The sequence below is a fragment of the Prorops nasuta genome, unplaced genomic scaffold, assembly GCF_024137725.1.
Source record: "Prorops nasuta isolate Cenicafe-Biocafe unplaced genomic scaffold, Cenicafe_Pnas_1.2 PNAS00015, whole genome shotgun sequence".
NCBI lineage: Eukaryota > Metazoa > Arthropoda > Insecta > Hymenoptera > Bethylidae > Prorops > Prorops nasuta.
The window spans coordinates 1,867,514-1,885,063 of record NW_027116812.1 but is presented as its reverse complement, the minus strand read 5'-3'; the positions used below and the strand labels follow the sequence as shown (position 1 = coordinate 1,885,063).

Here is a 17,550-nt window from a genome sequence, read left to right as displayed (position 1 = left end):
ATGTAATATTCTCAAAAATATGTATAATGTCTAAAATTCTTATATTATTTGTACATATTATATATACTTCATATATATAATGCAGAGTAAAAGTTAACAACTTTAAAATACTTTATATATATAGTCTTAAATAACATACTCTTATTTGTGGTTGGTTTATGAAAGCAAATTAATATATTATTGTCCATAACATTAAAACATGGGGTATCATTTCAATTAAACTTTGGCATCTACAATGTTAAAAAATAGTATATGCATTATTTTCTGCGTATATATAGAATTATTATTATTATAGACAGATATCTTCATTGTATAAAAACAGGTCAATTAATTCCTTAAATTTCACTAAAGTCTACCACAATTTGTTTAATTTTAGGTGTATATTTCCTAGGAATAGAAATTTATGATTATTAATTTATAAAAAATAAAAAAAGAATGTTCTGCCCAAACATTAAGATAAATGAAGAAATATACCTGTATTTTATCCCCACGTAGTCAAACATTTTTTTTGCTGCTCTTGTCTTGGCTTTGTAGTCATGTTTATCTGATATATAAATAAATTCCCTAATACCAGATTGTATCATTAGTTTAGCACACTCATTGCAAGGAAATAATGTTACATACATAGTACAGTTTTTCACGTTAGCAAAATTACTATTTAAAATTGCATTAATCTCTGCATGACACACTACAAGAATATATAAGATAAAACATCAACAAAAAAAATTTATTTAATTTTATAATCAGGGTGTAATCTTGATATATAAAATTATCAAACTAATTTTACCATAGAGTTTCTTGTTATTTAAAAGCTCTTCACTGCCTTTACACCAAGGGAAATCATCATCGTCACATCCTCTTGGCATTCCATTATATCCAATTCCAATAATTTTATGTTCTTGATCAATTATACATGCCCCAACTTGAGTGCAAGGGTCTTTGCTTCGTTTTGCAGATAAAATTGCCAGTGCCATAAAATACTCATCCCACTCAAGGTAAGATGTACTTAAATAATTAAAAAAATAAATAAACTATATACATGTTAATTTAAATTAAAGGTATTAAATATTCACCGTTTTGTATCAGTATCTAAACTGACTGTAGAAAGCTTATATAAATTTTCTTCCATTATAAAAATTAATATACACCAAATCTGTTCTTATAAAGTGGTATAAACATATGACTCTTATAGCCTAACACGAAAGTTCGCATAAAACAACATAAAATGAATGAATAATGAAATAATATTCTTATGTTTGTGTTAAAAAAGAAAAGTATGCTAATTCAGATTTGTGTCAAATAGTGTTATAAATTGTAAAAAGAATTGCTTCGTTTTCGCACAGTACCGGGCAAAACTTGGTGCCACTTGGTGCACAAAGAGACGAGTAAATCGGAGTAAACGACTGAATAACTAACACGAGGTCCGTGACGTGACACTGAATAGTGAATATATCGCCTATTTGTTAGGGTATCTGTTCACAGCACTACTGTGTGACTTATATGTATACGCATGGAGTTTTAACTTAGCGCCATGATGTTTTCACAGCGGCACCAACCGACTCAACCAACCAACAAGCCAGGAAAAGTAGAAACTTTTAAATCAGCCGAAACCAACCAATTGTTAAATAGTAAACCAGTAACAGTAAACACACAGTAAAATGGAAAATACACATATACGTAGTATTACGCATGTGTGAGCTTTAAATGATCAAGCAACCCTTATGGCTCCACTTTTAACCCCGTGGTTCAGCATTTGAAAATTTATTATAATTGTATCTGGTGTATTAACTTTGTCTATACATACGTATAAGTGGTAAGTAGTAACGCGATAACTCTACGTAGTTCAACGAAATCTGTATTCTTTGGTTGTAAGGGTTATGTTATGATTGATGAAAATTGGAGCCTTTTTGTTTGTTACTTGTTTCAGATCTCAGAGCTGTCATTAGCCGGTCAAAAGTTTAAAAACTACTAAAACTAATAATTACTATAATAATAATCTTCAAAAAGCTTCCAATAATAACGAGATATACATTTCTGTTTAAACTTCATTTGAAGGCGGCAAATTTCGTATATAAATTGTGGTTGTGTTTATATAAAAAATCAATTAAGTGGCTATAAGCAATTTTCAAATCAAATTAACAAGCATTTTCAACATGGAAGGAATGGAAACGGATAATTTCAGTGATTATAGGAATAAAGAAGACAAACAAAACAGTGATAACTCTGATGATGATAATGAAAAAGATATGGTTGAAAAAGAAAATAGTATTACAGAAAAATATGATGACAACGATAATACGGATTCTGATTTTGAAGATGAAGAAGCTGTGAATGAAGCAGAGGTGAAGGTGTTGGAAACTGCTCTTGCACAAAATCCTTATGATTACTCTTCTCATATAGGATTGATTGTTAAATTACAAAAAATGGGAGAACTAGATCGTCTAAGAACTGCAAGAGAAAATATGAGTTTGAAATATCCTTTAAGCCCTGAACTTTGGCTTTCATGGATGAAGGATGAGATTAATTTAGCAACATCACTTGAACAAAAAGCAAATGTTGTTCAATTATGCGAGAGAGCAGTAAAAGATTACCTATGTAAGATTTGTCAATATGTATTTTTTATTCTACTATTCAATAATTCTATATAAATTATGTTTTACTTTTCAGCCGTTGAAGTGTGGCTAGAGTATTTGCAATTTAGTATTGGAAATATGGGAGCTGATAAAGATGCATCAAAAAAGGTTCGCCAGCTGTTTGAGCAAGCATTAACTGCAGTAGGGCTACATACCATTAAAGGAGCGATAATATGGGAAGCTTTTAGAGAATTTGAATCTGTTTTATATGCATTAGTAAGAGACTGTTTGGTAAATTGTGTCAGTATCTGTTAAGCAATTACTAATTTTTAATAATTTTTTGTATTAGATTGATCAAGAGAATCAAGCTGAGAAAAAGGAGCAGATAAATCGTATTGGTAACCTCTTTCGACGTCAACTGGCATGCCCCTTATTAGACATGGACAAAACATATGAGGAATACAAAGCTTGGAGAAAAGAGGATGGTGCTGATGCAACTATTGATGATAATATTGTTAAAGAATGCTATGAGCGGGGGCTAGCCAAACTTACCTCTCTTTTACCATTTGAAGAAGTAGTAGTCTCGTCACAAAATGAAAGTGAAACTCTAGATGCTTATAAAGCATATTTACTTCATGAAAAGCAAAACAGTGATCCTGGTCGGATTACCGTATTGTTTGAAAGAGCGATAGCTGAGCTTAGTTTAGAAGTATCACTATGGTTAGATTATGTAAATTATTTAGAAAATAATATCAAAATTGAAAATATACTTCAGGAAGTATACAGAAGAGCATCAAGAAATATTCCTTGGTGCGCATTGATATGGCAAAAGTGGATAAGAGCATACGAGAAATGGAATAAGCCTGTAATAGAAGTGCAGTCATTATTTGAAAATTCACTATTAGCAGGCTTCTCCAATGCTGAAGATTATCGGAACCTTTGGCTAACGTATCTTGAATATTTGCGTCGCGGTATCAATGTTGATTCCAAAGAAGAAGAAAATAAACAGATCGATATTATTCGCCGTGCATATAACAATGCTTGTGAACATTTGGCAAAATTATTTGGTTTAGAGGGTGATCCAAGCTGTGTCATATTACAGTACTGGGCACGAACAGAGGCAATACATGCGAATAACATGGAGAAGGCTAGAAGCCTTTGGTCTGACATATTGTCCCAAGGCCATTCTGCTACAGCAGCATCTTGGCTGGAATATATTTCATTGGAAAGGTAAGCTATAAAATTTTTAAAACTATAAATCATAATATTTTAAATTTATTAAAAGTAAATTTTATCATATTGTTTTTAGGTGCTATGGAGATACCAAGCACCTCAGAAAATTATATCAGAAAGCCTTAACATCTGTTAAAGATTGGCCAGAAAGTATAGCAAATGCATGGATAGATTTTGAACGAGATGAAGGTACATTAGAGCAAATGGAACTTTGTGAGCTTAAAACAAAAGAAAAACTCGAAAAAGTTGCGGAAGAACGACAAAAGTCTCAACAAATGTCGCAATATGAGAGTAGTACAGCTCAACATAGGAAGGCAAGTAAAAGAAAATACGACGATGGACCTAAATGGAAAAATCTAGGAAGTTCTCCAGTAAAGATAATTAAAACAGAAGGTCCCAGTTTAAAACAAACCGAAGCAGCTTCAGATAAAAATACTAAATTAATCAGTGGAAAAGAAGAAAGCTCGAAATCAAAAGTAGCTCCGCCACCAGGCTTTAAACCTCCCGAAACCGATAAAATGGATATTGACCAATCTAATTTTGTTGATGATAAAATAACCGTTTTTGTAAGCAACTTGGATTATACTGCAACAGAAGAAGAAGTAAGGAAAGCTTTAGAACCGGCTGGACCGATTACACTGTTTAAAATGATTAAAGATTATAAGGGGCGTAGTAAAGGATTCTGTTATGTCCAACTTAACAGCACAGTAAGTGAGAAATTATAAAGAATTACTAAATATCAGTTTCATTAAACTTTAAAATCAAATATTTTTCAGAGTGCTGTTGATGAGGCATTGAAATTAGATAGGTCTCCTATAAGAGGGAGACCGATGTTTGTTTCAAGATGCGATCCAGATAGGACAACGCGAAGCACCGGATTTAAATACAGTTCGATTCTTGAAAAGAATAAACTTTTCGTGAAAGGTAAGACCACGCAGTGATATGTGTAGTCAACAATTCATTATACTTGAACAATGTGTAAATTAATAATCTTGTAGGTCTTCCTGTAACAACAACAAAAGAAGAATTGGAACAAATATTTAAGATTCATGGGACATTAAAAGAAGTGCGTATAGTCACTTATCGAAATGGCCATTCAAAAGGTTTGGCTTATGTAGAATATGACGATGTAAATAGTGCCGCAAAAGCATTAATTGCTACTGATGGTATGACAGTTGGGGACAAAGTAATCAGTGTAGCAATAAGCCAGCCACCCGCACGTAAAAAAACTGAAGAAGACTTGCATCAAATTAAATCCTTAGGCAGTACATCTGTCAGTAGAAGTACGTTTGGTCTACCAAAAACTTTATTATCTATGGTACCACGTAATGTTAAATTAGTTACCAATAATGGTAACGATCCGAGCACGTCTAACACTGAAATTTCTAAGCCAAAAAGTAACCAGGACTTTAGAAATATGTTATTGAATAAAAAATAATTAACATTAAATGTTTTTTGTTTAAATATTTACATATCTGAACCAACCATTGGTCGAGATATAAATACTTATCTCTTATGTTAAGTTGGAGAGATTTGGTGCGAAGGCTGGTGGTAGTATAAATATGGAAAACATTTGTGGAAAAATTACAAAGCATTAGGAATATAAAAAATAAATATATTTATTCTACCGTACATTAAATATTAACTTATGTTTACAACATGGAACTTTGTCTGAACACTAATGTTATAAGTGACATTTGCACCATAATCTCTTTAAAACACTTTCAAAGTATCCCCCAACGTTTGTATATATACATTAATCGTTTTTCATTCTTCCCACTATTTTATATATAATTAAATGCATATTTACTATAAATACATACAAGAAAAATTGTACAAGTCTTTAAATGCAGATGAGAGTTCCAGTGAACACTCGGATATAATACAGATACAAATATAATTTACAATTGTAACTGTGCATTCGGTAAATGGTGCTTTTTATGCCTTGGAGGAGCAACCGGTGGAATTTCGGATGATACGTGTCTTCTAGCCATGAGCCATTTTTTGGCTCTACCAGAATGGTAATAGTAAGCATACAGTAATGCCATTGAGGACAATACAACCAAAAGGCATGTTCCAGCAATAATAAAACTGTACAGCCAATAATGTGCAGAAACTCCTTGGCTTTCATCACCAGGCGTTGGAGTGTTCTTACCGGAAATGCCTGGTTCATATGGTCTCGGTGGTAGCTCAGGCTCGTTATCACCAATGGTGATATCAGCGCAGCCCCGAAATTCTTCTTGTGGGCCACAACCTACAGCTCCTTCAAAACAAAAAGAAATACTATCAGTTTCTTTTATGACAGTAATATCTCCAATTAAAAAATAATTTAATAGCAAATATCTTATATAAACAAACAAGACCAGATTATCTACACGCGAAACGTAGAATTTCAAATAAACATCCAAATCCATATCTGGAGATAAACAATTAAAAACCTATATGTATAGATTACGTTTTTTAATTAATCTTAAAGAATATTATTTACATTATACATACAAATAAATGTCTCTTAAGCTCACCAGTTTTATAATAACAGTTAAATATCTATGTTTCAACCCTCAAACATAATTGATTAGATATTTACCAGTTCCATTGGGACAAGTGCCCCAATTATTTCCAGCGATGTATCTCCATTGAAAAACACATTGCTTACAAGTGAGAGTATCGGGTAGTTTGTAATAAGCTTTGAAGATCCTGCTACCTGGTCCTGGATAGTACCTCGCTGTGCCATTTTCCATTAAAAGAAGATTCTTATCCAGACAATCTTGATCCACCTCCTGATCTCGGTACTTCATGGCACACGTGCGAAACTCAAAATATCCGTGATGATTTGCAGTCAATTCTACGTGGACCGGTATAACGGAACCAGTCTTGTATCTCCTAACTATAATTCCATTTCCATATTTTCCACCCGTCTCGTGCTCACGGGGCTATAACAAAAAAACAATTAATTTCCAATCTTTAAACGTACATATATTATTTATTTTCTATCACTAATTTATTTAAAATAGTTCGTATCAATTATAAACACATTTTATAAAAATCCTTGAGAAAATGAACTGGCACTAATATCAACTAAACTGTGTGATTGCAAAACGAGAGAGAAATAAAGAAAATAAGAAGAGTAGTAAAAACTGAAAATGGGCAATCTTAAGTCATTGAAATGTACTTGCTATCAAAGTTAGTCACAATTTAATGGAGAGTGAATGGAAGGTTATTCCCTTCACTCGACCTACCCAGTTTCTTGTCAACTTAAAAAAAACATTTCAAATTTAATATCTGCAGATTTTTATATTAATTTCCGTCTAAATAAGAAATGATACTAAAATAAAGTAATATGAAACAACAAGTCGTTTACAATTTTCCACTTTACGATTGTGTCGAACTTTGTTTTATAAAATAACTTTAATATTGACATGAGAAACATTTTGGACATCAGTATAGAAAATCGATTCTTTCTTAAAATTCTGCAAGGATTAATCAAAAAGTTTATAGACTACAGTGACAGAAAGTTTCATTCCATTAAAAAAACAGTCAACAATACTCATAATTTTTTCTTTGCGAAAAAGGTTTCTCTTATTTTTGTAATTCTTTCACAACGTAGCGTTGAAAATTTTATATTTCAAGCATTTCATTCTCATGTTACGTCCAACAGCGGTTATAAAATCGTGACCATCGTGTTACTCGAAGCGTGGAGGGGTCAAGTTTTCTAAGCGCCAAAAATGTTTTTTATCGGAAGATCAACATAATTCCGAAAGAACACGAGTTCATTGATCCATGGACCGTTGTACATTTCGGAGCCCTGTTGAAGTATAAAAGTAACTCGTTCCTATACGAAATATCCTGTTGCACAGTATTGATTTGATCGAATAGATTATTTTGGTATCACACACATCCTGTCATATACATCACTCCCCCTCCACCACGCAAGTATATCAAATTGTAAAAAATAAGTTTCTGAACAGAAAAACTATAGATAATTAGCCACATAGCACGCGTGGTGTCAAAAACGTTCCTGGAACGTTCCAACGTGTTAAATCGAGTCGAGGAGCGTTCCAGGAAGATTTCTGACACTATATATGTATACTACGTGGGTGAAGCAAGTGATTTTCTAGTGGCAAATGTTCTCGTACGCGTGTGTTGAACTTATCACGCGATAAAATACAGTTACCGGTTTGAGATCCCACGGGTCACCGCAAATTCCGCATTTCCCTTTGTTTCGTTGCCATTGTGTGCTGAAACCTCCACAATAGCATTGGTGATCATTGTAATCGTGCGGTGTATCAAAGCCGAACCTCCACATCGAGGCCCTTGACGGAGGCTCTATCAGTCTTCCATGTGCTTCAGTCTCTTTGATTATTAATAAAACCACCAGCACAGCTACACCCAGAACACAGACACGCATGTTGGTACCACCGTAAGCTTCCCTCGTCTGAAATTTCAATACACACATTTGAAAATTCAACACATACGTATATTCACTGCAGGATACTCAATAAATTAATCGTGTAAACTTAATTTTAAACTAAATATGAAAAGCAGAAACTCCAACGTTTTACGATCATTTTGCAATTTTTTTTTTCCAGAAAAATAATAAAACTGTTTTAAGTTAAATGGTTAAGATATGTATCTGGGAAAACTGTAAAAAACCTTCAAATGAATTTAGCACTTAGAACGTGTTCAAGGCTATTGACCATGACACATAGAATTTATTTAAAAAATTTTAAGAAAATTTACAATCTGATCATTTGAATTTTCCAGTTTTCATATATTGAAAAAAAATAAAGAAGGGTAAGCATTCAGCGAAAGTTGCTGGATTTGATCAAAAGTCACACTGGAATAATCACAATTAATTAATTTAATTATAATTTACTAATTTTTATTTTTTAACTGAAAATCCTTTTCAATTATTTCTATAAATAAAAAAAGAATTATTACAAGATTAATTATAAAAAAAAGTTAAAGATAAAATGAAGCTCCGTTATATTACAGGATTAATTTGGGAATCCTTGTAATATTATATCACTCGACTGAAATCTCACGCGAGTCATAATCACATTCGGTTATAAAGATTTCTCGACGGGTACTGCAAACAATAATAATATAATAACGAAATAACAATGGAGATAATTTATCGATCGACAAATACCTGTGTAGCGATCTCATTGATAATCAACAAAGATAACTTTGTTTTTCATTGTTTCTAAATTCTCTGAAAAATTTTCTGTATACAAATTTTATTTCATCGTTTGAACCACAGCTAGGAAGAAAGTACAGACTGTTCTACAACTGGAGAATGCCAGCTGGCAACATATATTGTGTTAGCAAGAAAAGTGTGGAAACTGGTCGGTCATTCAATGGGTTAACGCAGGTTACGCTCGAGACTCAGCCAATAATAATATAATTAACAAAGCTGAGGAAACTTTAATTATACAAGTATATTTATGTCAACGTTATTAAAATGTAGATAAATTTAATTATCCGGTTAAAAATCAGCAATTTCGTCAGAATGAAAAATAAATAATTATATATGGAGGGATTTTTTTTATACGAACAGAAAGGATAATTTGGGAGTTATACATCGAATTTGCACGAGATGCCCTAATTTGTGAAGAGGCAAAAGTGGAGTGGACTAAAGCTGGCACGACGATACGTGTAAAAGCAGCGTGCCGGAAACTCGATAGCAACGAGGTCACCGATCCGAAAGTAAAGTCCCTCCTATATAAGCATATACGGTACTGAGACACTGAGAGTATATATGTATATATATAATGTGTATAAGACGTCTGTCAATGGAACGACAAATATTCCACGTAAATTAGCGAAAGGACCGAAATTTATGTAAAAAAGTATAGATACTAAAATGATTTATTCGTGGTGTAACAGGAAAACTACGACAAGTATACGAGTTCCAAAGAATTCCTTAAAGTCTCATAGTCTGTTAAATTCAAGGATTCGAGAGCTGAAACCAGAAGAAAGGAAAAAATATAGCAGTGAGAAAAACTGGAATAGCAGCGTGGGACCGGCGATAATTATTTAGTAACATGCGAGGAAATCAGAATTATTATTTATATATAGATATAATTCAATGTTCTTTGTAGAGCATACAGACAGAGGGTTGAAGGAGAAATTGAGGAACTTTGAGTTAAGAAAAATCGTCTCTGCAAAAAGCATGGTCTTGATATGAATCATGAATTAATTCTGTTGGGATGAAGGTTGATGGTCAAAAAAAGATGATTCACTTGTAATATTAGCAAAAAAGGACCAATAGGTGGTATAATTAAAAATAAAAGCAGTAAGATTTATAAAACAAGAAAAAAAATAATAGGAGGAGAAAAACATTAAATTAAACTGATGAGTCTTGAGATCTATATACAGTATACAGATAAAAAGTCACACACGAGGATGTTAAATAATAAATTAAATAATAATTACTTTACAAACATGCTTAATACCTCTTAGATCATGAATTATTTAATTAAACTACGAGAAATAAAGCTTGAAAAATAACACTTCGTTAATAATATTATTAACAACAAAATTAAAAAAAACAGTATATAGCTGTAGTGAATTATTAAAGTATTTAGGCATAAGCGATAAGAGAGAAATATTTTAAATTAAATTTAAGTATACTTAATATTCTATTTACAACGCACAGACAAAGAGTTTAACAGGAGGGTGTTAAATAGCAAGTGAAATATAAATTGTACCTTTTCGAAAAAACGTGCCATCACTGTGGATCATGGATCAGCTGATTTGGTCACAAGCTGATACTCGAAAAACGACGACTTAAAGGTACTATTACTAAATAAAGGTAAAAATTGGTATTCTCAGGTAAAGATAGCAGGGAGCACGGCATACAGAGTGAAGGTGATAGGAACGGTCGAGTCCCGGACCTCGACTCAAAGTTGGAACCGGTCGACGAGGACTGAACTTGCCAAGCAAACTTCTTTGCTCGCCTATCCCTCTGCTGCTCTCTCGCTTCTCTCTCGTTTTCTTTCTCCCTCGCCATTTTACTCTTACTCACTTAGCCAGTCCTCCCTCTTCGTGTGGGAGTAGGTCATTAGAACGAAGCTCGGCAAATTCCACTATACCTATATCGTCCATAGAACGAAATGTGCTTCGCGTATCAATTAATGTTGCTATTTTCTAACACGCTTGATTACAATAGCAAAAGCTTTCCTATACATAGTATATTAGTACAATGATTCTACTTTATAATACCCTTCTGTCTCTCTCACTAACAATACTGCTAACGCTTACATTTATGCATCACCAAATCCATGTATGCAAACCATCCATTACTCAATATTTCATTACAATTTTTCTCTCAATTGAACAATTTCATTATAAGACGAACGTCGTCGTCCTCTGTTTTCGACTTTCTTCTATAAGCACGATAATGTTATTCTACAAAGCATAGTTAGAAATCTTAATGAACTGATACGAGTGTCATGGAAAGTCTTGAGAGAAAAAGCGAGATGTGACAAACGATAAGATTCTGTATAGCAGAAGAATGTCGTATCAGCAACAAACATGAAGTCGAGGAAAACGAATTTTAAATTGTAAATGGTATTTATTTAAATTTTAGTAATACTTGTTATTCGTATAGTAAGATCTTAGATATTGGATAATAGGTTTTTGCTAGCAATTTCATAATTGTTAGGTATAGTTTAAATTTTGATTTTCACGATTGTTTGTTGAAGATAGCTCATTTTTCTATTGCATAATAGTATAAGATAACAGAGTTTGTTAAGTAAAATGGTGCGTGTTTGATTGTTTGTTTTGGAAGAGGATTTTTGTGTAGAAACTTAAATAATGGTTAAAAGATAATTGAACATTGTTAATAGTAAGTACACTGTTGCTAACAGTTTTATGTTTATTTATTTGTATTTTAATATAATTTTAAACCTTCAAATTTGATTAGTCCATCTCCAAAAAGCATTTTGTGTTTCAAATAAATGTTCTTTCTCACGGAGACGTTCGAAATTGAGCGGAAAACCGTTCGTTACGCCTTAAGCCGTTCAGAAACGAATAAGTTGTCGTCTCCCCAAAATGGGAATCTTATGTCGGTAATATTTCGCACGCTTTCTTTCAACTCCTCATTAATGACTCCATTCTTATTTTTATTAGTTAAAATAAAACGATTACATTATTAGTGTCAACCTAAACATATTAAGGTTTTAATTTTAGACTCTGTTTTAATTAAATATATCTAATTCAATCACAAAATAAAATAAAATTTTCATATAAGTCAATAATCCCTGACTAAACTTTTGATTAGGGACTAACCTTTAAATATACATATTTTTTACATTCAAATAATTTCTTTTAGAAGAAATTTCCGACTGTTAATAATAAAGTATAATAATTATATTATAGCGCGCATATAATGGAAAATATAAATCAAATGATTTTGTAACTTAGCTGTTTTACGCAACTTAACTATATCTATCTAGCGAGACACGAATCGCTTTCTCGCGACAGTACGACGCAGCATTTTAAATTGAGCGTAAAAAGAAACGACGATCCTCTTAAAACGGAAGAGAATCCAAACTCTTCGCGTGATTTGCATCGATTTCTAATCGGAAATCTGTTTGCGGTTCATCGATGCCACGCTTCTCGCTTCAAACGCAAATAACCAACTGGAGCAAAATTGTACGCTTTGATCTTTCGAAAAAAAAACAATTATAGCGTAAACAACGCTGTTAATCTGAGTTAAAAAATTCGTAACTCAGAATCAAAATTGTTTAGATTCTTTGCGATAATTGTACAAAATAAATCAATTTACAATATTTAGAGTGCCTTTTAGCATTCAAAGCGAATAAGAATGAAAAACAGAATAACAGAGTCTTTGACATATTGCACACCTCTGGTTAAAGCTTTAAAGCTGTTGCGTATTTTCTTTCCGATAATGGATCGAAATTAATTTATAATTATATTCATAAATTAAATAAGATGCTCGATAAATGTACATTTGTCTTCCATATACTGCACATATAGTTCTCTTTAGTTTTCTCTAGCTGTTTCCACTGATCCTGGTTGTCCATTAGCAGTAGTAGATGGAAAAGATGGTCCAAGCTTCGTAAGGAATTCCAAGTATGGGAAGTTTTAAAATTCTTTTACGGTCGTTGGTTATTTTAATCTGTAAAATTAATAAATCTATACATACTAACATACTGTGTATTATGGATATATTGAAACATACCTGTATACATTATTTAAACATGTTCACATCCATATGTATAAACGAAGCGATATGTATGAGACAATTTGCCGTAGGCGAAGGTCTACAACCTCGCTCTTGCAAGGAAACCTCAACTTGGATAACAGTAGAGGAGGAGTTAGGAGTAAACCGGTCCCCTTCTTAAAACCTATCCGCAGTATTCTTCGCACGATGACTCACCTACGAACCTTCACCTTAAGAAAAAAGAAAAAATCATCATTATAAAAGATTCAACAATTTTATGTTATCGATTTTATCACAATCTTATTTACTTTTCCGGTATTTTGATAATTAAGAAAAATACAATTAAAGAGAAAGGGGGGAGAGACGGGTATATAGCTGCAAAGTCACTTTTCTGGAAATTGCTTTTCATGAGAAATATATCTAAAATGATAAGGAATTAAAAATGAAGTTGATGATTGATTATGGATTGCTTTCATTAAATTCAATCGGGTACCAAGAAGACTACTAGACGTAGAAAAAGTCTCGGATAGATACTTGGAGTACCAGTGTTGAAGTCACGGTCGACGAGGGCGTAGCTGAAAGGAAATGAGTAATTGATTATCCTTTTAGACGCTTTACTTGACCTCGGACATAACATTAAAAGCCAAGCAGCCATAAAAAAATACTTTGACCAAAATTAAACTAATTATTGAAAGCATGAATATAAACCATTGGACCTTACATTTTGCAAAAAAAAGTAAGACCGTTCGAGCATTTGCTATTTAGACAACAGTTTATTACATTATAATAAATGTTTTGAAAACATAATTTTACAAAGAATTTTCATGAACTTTTTTGGAATATGTATTGAAATATTTGAGCAATACAATAATAAGCCGTTAAATAATGATTTGTAAATGATTTTATATTATATTACGATATGAATATGGTATAAGTTTGTATAAGTTTTTTTACAGTATAATATTAAAAATCGTATTCTTATCATAATTACAAGTAATATGAAAAATTGTCGTGTTTCACACTTTAAACATGCTTCGTGCGATAGTATTATATTCAAACATTAACCGTCGTACAAGGTGAAATTGGCGTGCGCTACAATATTTCAACATTGCAACTAAAAATTCGTATCGTTAATCTTTAAATAAATATAATTCAAATTCAAATTAGTATGCCTTATTATAAATTTTATCTCCGACAGCACTGTAGTTTTATTATTTAATATAACAATAGAAATTTAAAAATCCTAAGAGATAGTTCTAAAAGTGTTACAAAATTCATAAGTCTTTAATTTGATATAGAGACTATCTATAAATACAAGTAGATTTTGTTAAGTATACTTAACAATAAATGAAATGAGTTACTAATTGACCAAATTTTTGGCACATTTTAAATATGTTCCAGACCATTTTTCTCTTAACTTAACAATTAGAAGTATCTTACAAATGTTCTACCTATTGTTATCTACTAGGTCACTAAAGCTACTTCTTTAAAAGAAAAGAAAAATGACAGTTTTTATGAATGAAATGACTAGGAATGATACAAATGAAATCAGTAGAAGTATAGGAGTCAATGCATAATTTTTCTTTTAATATTATGTACTGACTGGCATAATTAAGCTAAGCATTCACATGCAAGCTTTTGTGCAGCTTTATACGCCAAGAAGTATTAGCAGGAGCTAGCACAGAATTGTGAGACAATTTACTGCCCTATGTTCATGATTAAGCCACTCATAATAAAGAGACACTATAAAAACTATGCACAAATTTTGAATATGCATACTTAGCTTCAGAATACAAAAAGATAGTGTGACTTAATACTTTCAAATTTTTCCTTTACAAGAAAAGAGCTGTATGATATAAATATCATTGTCTAATATTATTAATTGAGGTTAATTGTAAACAGTAAGTCTTTAAAAATTGGTGCAGTTTAACACATTGTTAACATTTTTAAGCACTTGTCTGCAAGAAATAAAAATCCATTGACATTAATGTGCAAGTCACTAAGTATCACATTTCTTTTATTCTTGTTAATTTTTAAAATACCAAACAAATGGTTTTTAGATCCAAGTACATGTTAAAAGTGTAAGATTGAAGTTTTCTAAAATTGTATGCTTCATATTATCATATTTTAAATATTAAGTTAACAAAAAAGTATTCATAGTTACATATAACTTTTTTATAATAGCAATCTTCATTATTCAATGAAGTTTAACATTATTGTTCAATATTTAAAGAAAAAAGAAATTTGGACTGATAAATAAGTGCTGACTTTTAAAGTCATAACAAATTTCACAAAGTTGCATCATTTAATTATATTAGTAATGTTCTGCATATGTACTGGCTGCTTTCATACTAACACAATGATATTAAGATGTGAATGTGTAATTGTGCATATGCATACACATTAACATTATGTATTGGTAAATTTGGTCTTTTTCCCAGACACTTTTCGTATACGTATAAAGTTACACATTCCCCCTTTATTGCATTTATGTCTGTATGTACAGAGCAAATATGCAATATTCATTTTTAAGCTCTAGAGAATATCTTGTTTGTTAATTTAATATTAATTACAAGTTTCTGACATGAAGATATTCAATTTAGCCAATTATGTCAGTTTCGGTACAAGTTTGTTAATGTACAAACACATCAATTGGCCCCAGTACAATAAATACATGCTACTTTGGTAGTTATTTGTTAATTTTTCTTGATCCCTACAGTTTATAAGTCATTAAATAGATTATTAAAAGAAAAAAAAGTATTATAAATTTGATTTACCTTAAAATATATATACATAAAATAAGTTTCATGAAAAAATTGAAAAATGGCCTATTTGATGAAACTAAGGTGTCTGAGTATGACCAGTAATTTTATTACGTAATAAGTCAAAACGACCTTTAACCTGTGAAAGTTGAACTTTCAAAGAATTAGCCAATTGTTTCTGTAGTTGCTGGACTTCCAAAATTTCTTGACGCAGATTTTGATATTCCTTTGTTACTTGATTGACTGACCGTAATAGACGTATCACAGATACCTGTTTAAAACCATATAGAATTATAAATTAGAAGCACTCAAAGAAAAAATTCAAAAAAATAATAAATTGTTTAAATATATGAATAAAAGATATTATACAAATAATATTTAAGAAATTTCTCTATACAAAATATCCTATCCCTTAAGCATAATTAATAGTTGTAATTATTTACTTCATTGTTCGGATCTTCAAATTCCTTTTCAAATTCGTCTATTTGCCAAGCGATCATTCCTAATTTTCCATCAGCTTTTTCAACCTAAGTTAAAAAAAAATTAAGTATAATCAAATATTTTCCGTAAGATTAGTTAACACAAATAAACTACTGGCGGCTTAAGCATTTAAAATGTATGTATTGCCGGTTGATTATAGTCTAATATTTTACAGAATAAAAATATATTAACACTTTGCTCTAGTTGTACAATGGCAGATTCCATCTTCCGTTTCTAAACCTTATGAATATTAACTTGTAAAAGTAAAAACACTCGGACTATAAACGAAAGATCAATTTCAGTGCAGTCTTCAAATAAATGCAACTTCTTTACATTTTACAACACCCTTCACAGATAGAAATTTATACATGTATGAATGTATCGGAATCGATTTTACTGGATCTACTAGTTTTAAAAAACTGTTAATCAGTGAAGATAGACGGCGACACGCGACACATGCCTTTGTCAGTCAGCTGAAGAACCAAAAGAATCGCGCCAAAACTTTACCTATTTTAATTAACACAATATTTTGTATCTATTGATTATTTCTTTTTAGTGCATAAATAATTTAATGTCTTATTATTGTTTCAAGCTTACTTTTATTTAATTTTCATAATTGCTTAGCATTAAATTAAAAGCTTCCAAATTTTAAAACATTAAACTAGCGGCATCTTTCGGAGTGATATGGGAAGTAAGATGAAGCCGCTTATTATTAAATGATAAATATGCGATCGTCTACTAGTGTGTTTATTTTTTCAGTAAATTTAAATTTAAATGGCAGAAAAATATAAATAAGGTAAAGGTCTAATACACATGTATGAAAAATTTAGCTATTACCTGGGGATAGAGCGGCAGAGTCAGTGACAGAATGGTAACATTGTATAGTAGTGCTCTGTCCCCCAATTTCTCTTTCTCTTCTTTCCCCCCTTTCGTACGTGGAGTCTCCGCTAGGTGACTATCGCTGATCGCAGATCAAATGAACTTTTCTACCTTTCTCAGTTCAGTGAGTTCTCGCTCTCAAATTGAGTTTTTCATTGTATCTAAGCAACTCCAATACTCGAATCCAAGCAGCTCCAGGGCCTCCAGGCTCCAAAAGCGGCGTCAGCTCAGCTCTGTCAGATGCGTCAGGCGACATGTCATGGTCATAATCAGTCGTCATGTAAATTTTCTTTCCCCCTCGTAATAAAATTCTTTGATGTTATTATAAATCATTGCTGGAAAAATCAAGAATTTGAAGCAAAATAGTTGCTCTCGCACCATTAGCTTTTAATACATTTTGGCATCTAAAATTCTTCACTACACCCGCACA

The 17,550-nt window shown here is 31.7% G+C and overlaps 4 protein-coding genes across 9 annotated transcripts; 1 reads left to right on the top strand and 3 right to left on the bottom strand.

Moving 5' to 3' along the window:
• Positions 1–248: 248 nt before the first annotated feature.
• LOC136779214 (deoxycytidylate deaminase) lies at positions 249–1,458 on the bottom strand. The gene is made up of 4 exons (XM_066736682.1): positions 1,074–1,458; positions 788–1,005; positions 475–688; positions 249–387 (listed from the first exon to the last, which is right to left on the bottom strand). Exons 1-4 carry the CDS (start codon positions 1,127–1,129, stop codon positions 336–338), a joined length of 540 nt encoding a protein of 179 aa, XP_066592779.1. The 5' UTR covers positions 1,130–1,458; the 3' UTR covers positions 249–335.
• A 196-nt stretch (positions 1,459–1,654) lies between these two features.
• Positions 1,655–5,263, top strand: LOC136779211 (squamous cell carcinoma antigen recognized by T-cells 3-like). Its single transcript, XM_066736678.1, has 7 exons — positions 1,655–1,813; positions 1,928–2,595; positions 2,668–2,849; positions 2,923–3,803; positions 3,883–4,513; positions 4,583–4,730; positions 4,805–5,263. The coding sequence occupies exons 2-7, from the start codon at positions 2,154–2,156 to the stop codon at positions 5,242–5,244; spliced, it is 2,724 nt and encodes a 907-aa protein (XP_066592775.1). The 5' UTR covers positions 1,655–1,813; positions 1,928–2,153; the 3' UTR covers positions 5,245–5,263.
• A 143-nt stretch (positions 5,264–5,406) lies between these two features.
• LOC136779213 (uncharacterized) lies at positions 5,407–10,763 on the bottom strand. 2 transcript variants are annotated; one of them, XM_066736681.1, is made up of 4 exons: positions 8,800–8,882; positions 7,981–8,241; positions 6,394–6,739; positions 5,407–6,069 (listed from the first exon to the last, which is right to left on the bottom strand). In XM_066736681.1, exons 2-4 carry the CDS (start codon positions 8,212–8,214, stop codon positions 5,708–5,710), a joined length of 942 nt encoding a protein of 313 aa, XP_066592778.1. In that variant the 5' UTR covers positions 8,215–8,241; positions 8,800–8,882; the 3' UTR covers positions 5,407–5,707. The 2 variants fall into 2 exon arrangements, with proteins under 2 accessions (XP_066592778.1, XP_066592777.1); XM_066736680.1 differs by lacking the exon at positions 8,800–8,882 and adding an exon at positions 10,520–10,763 and having other exon boundaries at positions 5,412–6,069.
• A 375-nt stretch (positions 10,764–11,138) lies between these two features.
• Positions 11,139–16,630, bottom strand: LOC136778852 (uncharacterized). 5 transcript variants are annotated; one of them, XR_010823489.1, is made up of 5 exons: positions 16,434–16,630; positions 16,205–16,288; positions 15,777–16,032; positions 13,018–13,229; positions 11,139–12,954 (listed from the first exon to the last, which is right to left on the bottom strand). XR_010823489.1 is itself a non-coding variant. In XM_066735985.1 (3 exons), exons 1-3 carry the CDS (start codon positions 16,464–16,466, stop codon positions 15,841–15,843), a joined length of 309 nt encoding a protein of 102 aa, XP_066592082.1. In that variant the 5' UTR covers positions 16,467–16,630; the 3' UTR covers positions 13,238–15,840. The 5 variants fall into 5 exon arrangements, 1 of the variants encoding a protein (XP_066592082.1); XR_010823492.1 differs by having other exon boundaries at positions 11,141–12,954; positions 15,901–16,032; XR_010823490.1 differs by lacking the exons at positions 11,139–12,954; positions 13,018–13,229 and adding an exon at positions 13,238–15,712.
• Positions 16,631–17,550: the final 920 nt, after the last annotated feature.

Bases quoted from the DNA above. Each gene is read 5' to 3' on its own strand.
- LOC136779213 (XM_066736680.1), bottom strand. From the start codon at position 10,540: ATGGCACGTTTTTTCGAAAAG. The intron at 8,242-10,519 runs GTACAATTTATA...TTGAAATTTCAG, and splicing joins TGGCACGTTTTTTCGAAAAG to ACGAGGGAAGCTTACGGTGG. The intron at 6,070-6,393 runs GTAAATATCTAA...TTTGTTTTGAAG, and splicing joins CACTTGTCCCAATGGAACTG to GAGCTGTAGGTTGTGGCCCA.
- LOC136778852 (XM_066735985.1), bottom strand. From the start codon at position 16,466: ATGGAATCTGCCATTGTACAACTAGAGCAAAGT. The intron at 16,289-16,433 runs GTTAATATATTT...TTTTTAACTTAG, and splicing joins TTGTACAACTAGAGCAAAGT to GTTGAAAAAGCTGATGGAAA. The intron at 16,033-16,204 runs GTAAATAATTAC...GGTTTTAAACAG, and splicing joins TTGAAGATCCGAACAATGAA to GTATCTGTGATACGTCTATT.
- LOC136779214 (XM_066736682.1), bottom strand. From the start codon at position 1,129: ATGGAAGAAAATTTATATAAGCTTTCTACAGTCAGTTTAGATACTGAT. The intron at 689-787 runs GTAAAATTAGTT...ATATTCTTGTAG, and splicing joins AAATAACAAGAAACTCTATG to TGTGTCATGCAGAGATTAAT. The intron at 388-474 runs GTATATTTCTTC...TTCTATTCCTAG, and splicing joins TACGTGGGGATAAAATACAG to GAAATATACACCTAAAATTA.
- LOC136779211 (XM_066736678.1), top strand. From the start codon at position 2,154: ATGGAAGGAATGGAAACGGATAATTTCAGTGATTATAGGAATAAAGAA. The intron at 2,596-2,667 runs GTAAGATTTGTC...TTTACTTTTCAG, and splicing joins AGCAGTAAAAGATTACCTAT to CCGTTGAAGTGTGGCTAGAG. The intron at 3,804-3,882 runs GTAAGCTATAAA...TATTGTTTTTAG, and splicing joins GAATATATTTCATTGGAAAG to GTGCTATGGAGATACCAAGC.